The sequence below is a fragment of the Penaeus chinensis genome, chromosome 9 (genome assembly GCF_019202785.1).
Source record: "Penaeus chinensis breed Huanghai No. 1 chromosome 9, ASM1920278v2, whole genome shotgun sequence".
Classification (NCBI taxonomy): Eukaryota; Metazoa; Arthropoda; class Malacostraca; order Decapoda; family Penaeidae; genus Penaeus; species Penaeus chinensis.
The window spans coordinates 31,860,327-31,867,826 of NC_061827.1; the positions used below are offsets into that span (position 1 = coordinate 31,860,327).

The 7,500-nt window shown below is 46.2% G+C and overlaps 2 protein-coding genes across 9 annotated transcripts in view; one reads left to right on the top strand and one right to left on the bottom strand.

Annotated features, from left to right (window-relative positions):
• LOC125028795 (collagen alpha-1(I) chain-like) overlaps nt 1-7,500 on the bottom strand; it is a 61,260-nt gene that overhangs the window by 49,566 nt on the left and 4,194 nt on the right. For 4 of the 8 annotated variants that reach the window (XM_047618287.1, XM_047618294.1, XM_047618293.1 and 1 more), the window contains exon 1: nt 3,805-3,958. The exons of 1 other annotated variant lie outside the window; for it this stretch is intronic. The gene's annotated coding sequence lies outside the window, so the exon portion shown is untranslated. Of the gene's footprint in view, nt 1-3,804; nt 3,960-7,500 lie in introns of those variants that run through there. 3 more of the 8 variants (XM_047618282.1, XM_047618288.1, XM_047618292.1) reach the window with 3 other exon arrangements.
• Nucleotides 6,330-7,500, top strand: part of LOC125028796 (guided entry of tail-anchored proteins factor 1-like) — a 19,206-nt gene continuing 18,035 nt past the window's right edge. Inside the window, exon 1 of the mRNA XM_047618297.1 lies at nt 6,330-6,347. Coding sequence (XP_047474253.1) covers nt 6,345-6,347 — 3 coding nt within the window. The 5' untranslated portion in view covers nt 6,330-6,344. The remainder of the gene's footprint in view (nt 6,348-7,500) is intronic.

Sequence of the window (7,500 nt, forward strand, 5' to 3'; positions counted from 1 at the left end):
TTGGGCGTCTAGGGAGGGATAAGGGGGTAATGAGGTGGTGGCTGTGGCTGTTGCGGTGGCGGTCCCTGGCGGTGGGGAGTGTAGTGGTAATCTTGGAATGGGAGATGGGAGGATGAATATAATTAGGCTTCAATTCCAATGTAAAACCGCCGTTGAGCAAAGTAATTTGAATAAAATCATACCCTTTCATTAGTACTGATACCGTTGAAATCTATGACTTGTAGTTGTGTAGCAGGTGCATGGCTTAACGAGGAAAAATCTGCGTTTTCTTAATATAATTTATTTCTTCCGTCAATTTACATTCTAAAAAAAATGCAGACGTCAGGCAGGTCAGTGGTCGCGCCATCTACGCTGAGTTAGTGACTGATCTCTACCTTCTGTGGATCATGTGATGGAGATCGAGAAATGAGACCCAGAGACCAAAGACCGACCGAAGAGACCGAAAGAAGAGGACATGCCAAGGATTCCAAGGCTTGTAACGACCTCGCGAGAAACAACCCAACACAAGGCGAAGAAAGGCATCAACTCTCTCTTAAGGGCTGGAGGAGGGGGAACTACGTGGTTGCAAAAGGCTTAAAGCTTGGAAGGTGAAAGTATTACGAGAAACAGAAGGATGTTGGCGGCGGAGAGGTCCAGGAAGCAGGATGGCTTTCGCTGTCGTAGTTCCGGTGACTGGGAAGTTTATGGCTGGGAGGGAGAGAAACATAGCGGGGGGGGGGAGGCAACATAGAGTCTACATAGAGCTGATAACAGAGGCGCCTACACTACCTAGGACTGCCTACCTGGAGACCTTTTATGGACTCGTCACGCGGTCCTCTGGCCACCCTCCGCCTACTCTGTGTTACACCAAGATCTCGTATGACCAGCTTTAGTGTGGGTCGTCTTGACACCCACTCATGCACACCTCGAGCATACATATCAGCTTGTCTCACCTCACATATACTGTGGCTGGAAGTCTGCTATATTTTCGGAAATCTTCGTCGGTAGATGTGCCACGCAGAGAATAAAATGTCTTCTTCGCAATCAATGTTGCAAACAGACAATGAAGCATAACACGACCTCCGCCTCCTTCACGCCCCGACCTTTTAACTCCCGTAAACAGATGTTGGGGAGAAGTCGTGCATACCAACTTGCAGCGCCCACGCTCGCCCACGCCAACTCCCCCGTTGTTTCAGGTCTTCTCGATTTCCACAGAAATTCTCCTTTGTGGGCAGACTTGGCCCGCCCACACGGTCTTGTGTCCTGTTATTCCGTTGATTCATCTCTCGCACTCATGGTCTTTCGTGAACAAATTGACATAAACGATGCATGTGTCAGTCTACCGTCTTAGCTTTTATAACATCGGTGACACATCACCTCTCTGAGAGTGCACTTGGACCGAGCAACCTGAAGTCCAAACGGCCGTCTACCGTCCCCCATCACCACAGGTCACCAACTCCTCACTACCACCACAAAACTTCACATCTTACCACAAAAACATGCTTTCAAACACACCTTAAACCACGCCATGTCTTCATAACTTTCCATTATAGAAAACGCCAACATACATCATGACTTAAGCAATATCCCGCCCCCACAATTAAACACGCCTACACGCCCAAACCGCACCCTCGTCACCAAGTCTTTCGCCCTTTATTGCGCAACGGATCAATCTATAAGCCAGGTGCAGAGTTAAGTTATCTGCACAAACCGCACGCCTTCGCCATACACCCACGCACCCACACCGCGCCCACTCACCCATCCATCAAACGCCTACACTCAGACGCGTGGACATAAATGTATTATTACAACAAATACTGACCTGAATGTGATTTGTGCTATCATGTCTCTCTAAACACTCTCGACTGACATCTGACATCAACAGAAGACAAAAAACATAAGCAGCGTTGCCGGGAAATACAAGTAATATACAGATGTCTCTAGTCATCATCGCTTGAACGATGTGAACAAGTAGCATGAATGACCGTTACGCGGGAATCGTAAGTGTAGTGCATTATGTCGTTGGTACAAAATGCATCTTGCCTCCCGTGAGAGACGCTGGCTTCAGCGACAAATGCCACGAGAGTTCCCACTACAACTACTCCATACCCACACACAGCGCCCACACAGAACCTGCGACCTAAACTTGTATCAGTCTACGCCCACATGCAAGGACCTCTTCCTACTCGCCCCATTGTTAGAGCAACGCGTCGCGGCGGCTCCTCCACTCCTGCGCCGCGATACGAAAGCTCTTCATCACACCCACTGACCTCCCACATGCCCAGCTAGGGTAGTATGTGGGCCAGCTGTTTCTTTCTCGCATTACGGCCAAAACCAGACTTTTTCAGCAGATATCACTGAACCCTCGAGTTTATGCTTTTTGTCGCTCGGCGATGACTGGAATGACTCGCAGACCATGGGAGTAACTACGATGAAGGTCGTCCAGGGTCACCCACACTGCTGGGCACCTAGACCCCCTCCTCCGACTGGTCGTCACGCACGGCCGAGTATTCGTCCTCTCCTGAAATGTCTTCCGGTCAGGTGGAATCACTGGTTCCTCACGCACCGATTTGCAAGAGGGAGATCGTGATGCTGACCTTTCCCCGCTGCTCGTGCATGAACCTCAGGCTCCGGAAATCCAATGATCTTGTCATGTCATGCACTTCCTCAATACATTAAGCTGTCATGTAATTGAATTTCTCTGAGCGGAAAAAAAATCGTGGATGTTATTTGTGCTAAGGCCACTTATGTGGTATATACGAATTTCACGTTTGTACTTACTGCTACACATAGAAACATTATCCATTAAGACTGGAACGATGCATTATTAAACATGCGTTTTCACAGAAAAAATATTTGCGTGTATCCTTTAGTATATCAGAGTTACACGAAGGTGACTTTCTTTTTTAAAACTAGCGAATCAATGTATCAGATTAAAACCAATGTCTAGACTTTATGAGAAACGCATGACTATCACCCTCGCAGAGGAGTCCCTCTTGCCCCCGACACATCACCGCAGCCCCGAGTGAGCTTCACTTTATATGGTATTGGCTACCTAATCTCGGCCGCCTCAGCTCCGTCCCTCTCTTCCTCCACCCCTCCCAAACGTTCATCGAGGAGGGATGCTGGGAAATGTTTGGAACTACACTTCCTAAGTTTTACAGAGTTCGCTGTTTGCTGTACTCTTGAACTGTAAACACCAAACAAAATTGTTTCTCGCGCTCCTATTGGAAAGATATAATTTACATGTTTTTATGTTTTTCCTAAGGGCCAGGTAGATCACTAATACACTATCATTTTAAGAAATAAAACCGGAATCCCGGGGACTATGCTAAATACAAATAGCACTTTTGTGAATATCTCCCACACTAAATGCACCACGACGAGCACAGAATACATCGCGAAAATATCCGTTTTTAGAAGACACTGAAAACGAGACCAAACTTGCCTTTAGCTATACGTCTTTACCATTCTAGTCTCTCATGGAGGCGGCAGATGAATTATAGGCAGGTGTATCAGGTATGCACGAGGAGGCAACAGCACACAGACGAAATGAATATACAAGGGGAGATCACACCTAGAAGCTCCACGTTCTGTTCTGCGATGTAATGGAATAACTTTTCACTCGTGAGTTATTTGCTCTTGATGGGTGAGGCATTAAGGGGGGAGGGGGGAGGGAAGTGGCAGTGTGTCAATGCCATGATATTGAAGCTTCTCGACGAGGAGGCTGGGCGAGGAAGCGGAGCACGGCACACCTGCACGTTATAATGGCACTCCTGTGACACGGAATGGACTACGGCACGTCACTTCTTAAGCAACACTTACCTTTGACGTATAGGAAGTGATCCTCGTGCAATCACAGATTTTCATGTATATATTAAGTTGTTAATGACAGATCACGAGGCAGCACGAAAGCGCCGTGTGTGCCCGCCGACACTACCACTTTCACTGCGCCGTGCCCGGGCTCGCGGTCCTCGTGGGGGAGGGAAGGGGGGGTCAAGGTAGCGGGAGCCCAGGTGAGACCAACACACGGACGCACGCACGCACACGCATACCGACACTCGTGCCCTCCCACTCATTCACTCTGCCATGAATTAGCGAATGGAGTGAATGTATCAGTGATTGTACGCACTTAACGCACACAGGGAGGCTTACATTCACGCCCTCCTCCAGCCGACCACCTGGCAGCCCGTCCCTGCATGTGGGCGGGGTGGAATGCTTAGCGGTGTCACTGGTCATAGCAAGAGGACCTCAGCTGTGCGGCCAACGGGCAATTAACCAAATAATATTCCTGGTAAGAAATTGCATTCAATGTCAGGAAAGTCGTCAATGCGAAAATTATACCATACCAAACCGGCAAGACAACCTTCACCTTCTTACAGTCTGTTTCAGCAAATACATGTTTCATTTCATCATGCGAGTCTACACGTGTGTGGGTTTTGATAAAATAATCATGGTGTAGATGAACTAAAAAAGAATGTGATGACAGGGACTTCCCAAAACACGAAATGTTCCAGATCGACACAACATTGCATTTTAATTTCTTGTCAGCTCCAACTGATTATCATTCGACCTTCGTGTTAATATAAGCAGTCCTTCGCGTAAAGGGAGGATGTCTGTTTATTCTTCTCTACCTTATGAATAAATGCGTGAAATAATCGGAGGGGAAGCGAAGCCCTTTCCCTATATGACGCCCAGGTGAGAAGATCGTCCATGCGCGGCCTTGCCTCGTTTTACTCTGTCTTGTGAAGATCTAGACTTACTTTAGACTTTCATTCATATAATGCAGCGAACGTGCCACTATATACATATGAACTCGTTCATTTCGGGAATTAATACGAAGTAACTATATCTACAGGATATGTAGTTTGTACAAATAGGCGAAGACAAAGTTCTAAGTGGCTTACGTTGAGACTGAATGAATGGAGTCGATAGCGACTGCCTTGTGGGGTCTGTGTACTTGAACTGACACATAGCGGTGCTATATACGTACTTATGATGGACATAGTAGGGCGTCTGGGAAAGGTGACAGGAACAGTGGTTAGCGTATTTCTGTACTCATGATGGAAGGACAGAGCTTATCAAAGCTTCAGTGGTATTTAGGGGACTATGTGGTTACTTAAAATATCTTGTAAAATTTTGTATATGATAAACACACATGTTTGAGTTGCAAGTAGCGATGCGTACATCTGCTTTCCAACATTGTTTTTTATGAAATTTCTTTGTAGATATGGGGCATATCTACAAAGAAATACTCATCTTGATTCAGATTTATTCCGAAATGTCTTTTCCTATATACATGTACCTACAGATATATAAGATGCACATATACCAATGTTAGCACGCATGAATGAATCTTTGATTTAACAGAAGCTCGAATCAAAGTGAATTAGGGCGTTACAACACTTCTGCTTCTCCGTGATCCAATTAACTGCTCATCAAGATATTTATAGATCACTAGGACCAATTAAACCAAAGAAAATATGTACGTACAGCGTTCTTCTCTCTTCCTTGTTTTGTTTTTGTTACAGTACAGACTTAAGATCCCCAGCTTGTGGAAGAGCATCATCTAGCGCATCTCTGGACCGCCTCCCGAATGTCGTCACCCCTTCTCACCTCTCGCCTCCCGTGATCGTTATGAATCCGGCACCCAAATACAGAAGTTGTGATGGAGCATGTGTATCCATCCCAGTCAGGAAAGTAGGGTAGGAGAGGAGGAGGAGGAGGAGGAGGAGGAGGAGGAGGAGGAGGAGGAGGAAAAGGAGGAGGAGGAAGAGGAGGAGTAGAGGAGGAGTAGAGGAGGCGGAGAGGGAGGAGCATGAGGAAGAGGAAGAGGAGGAGGAGAGGAGGAGGACGAGGAGGAGGATAGGATGAGGAGGAGGAGGAGGAGGAGGAGGATAGGATGAGGAGGAGGAGGAGGAAGCGGAGGAGGGAGAGGAGGTTGAAGAAAAGGAAGGAACGGAGTTAGAAGGACGAGGAGGGGTCGAGGAGGAGGAGAAGGTCGTGGAGTGGGGGTTGTTGTGAAGTCGCCCTCTTTCCTCAGAAGAGTTAGTGATCGGTGATGACTGGCGCTTCACCACAACGTAATATGAAGCTGATACTGAAGGTGACATCATCTCCAGTATGACCGTGGTTAGATCGTATAAGTCTCTGTCTCTGCATATGTGGGGAATGGACGTCAGACTGTTTGAGGAGAAGCAGGTTCCTCCCTGATCCTTAACAGTCATTGACTTCTGCTAATCGCCCTCAGCCAACGCCTTTCACGCTGCAGTCTTAATATCAGACCAGCGTGATAGAGCGTGAGTGAAAGAAGGTCGAGATCTCTCACACTGATCACCTTATGCGGACCTGCTTATTAGTGTCTCATGGTAACGTAAGCCCCACAAACTCCACGGAGAGCGTAACTGTTCCACGCCGGCACTGACAGTGATTTAGCGTGATTAATTCTAACGAGGAGGGAGAAGCTTAGCCGATCGGAGAGGACAATGGCCGTGGCATTACAACGATACCATCAACGGGAAAAACCTTAGGAATGTTGGCACGGTTGGCAGGAGGCTGAGCTAAGCTGGCAGGAAGAAAGAAGAAGCAGAGGAGAGGAAAATAAAGAAAATCACTCGGGCATTGAGAAAACAAAGGAGGCGTGTATAACTGCGGATATCAGTGTACCCGCAGCTTTGATAGTCAAATTACTCGAAAGACGCGGTGACTGATGCGATAATAACGTGAGGAATGGAGATATTGGCACTTTTGCTTGATATTCAATCATGCAAATTTTTTTTTTCCTTACTAAAACTTTTCAATTTCTCTGTATGTCTGATTATCAGAAAGATATATCAAGAGGTATTCCATGCTTCAGTGAGATCAATATATTTTTTCAGATCAGAAATGTTTTATAGGTTAATGATATAAATATTAATTTTTCAGGTCTTCAAGGTTTTAAAGAATACCATACATACTCTCGATTTTTTTTTTTTTATTCGCGGAACCCGTCGTAAAATCGACCCTCATCGAGACGTACAGTCGGAGGGAATGTCGTATATTTCCCCGGAAATGTTTTCCCAGGGTTTATAGTCTAAACTCAACTCTTTCGGATGTCGTGTTCTGCTTTCCGACTTGTGAATAAATCAGGTCTGTAGCGACAATTGTGTACAGTATACCAAATGGTCGGCCATGTCAACGAATTTTCGTCTTTCCCATGATACAAGAGATAAAAATACGAACCTCCTAAACTCATCACGACCCGTAGAAAAAATCTCTTTAGCCTTTTCATTTAGTTGCCAAACAAATATACTCCCTTTTATTTCCTCTTGGTGGGACAGGGATAGTTCGGTAGACACTTACTTCGGATCACAAAAAACAAAAAAACAAAAAAGGTTTAGTAAACATGCCACTCTGAGAGAATACCAAATGTTTGTCACGTCTCCCGATCCTCGAGTTATGGTGACAGTAGTAGGGAAGGAACGTTAATGAATTTCAGGGAGTGTAAGTGGAAAATCATGGTTAATGTGTGATGGAAAGTGG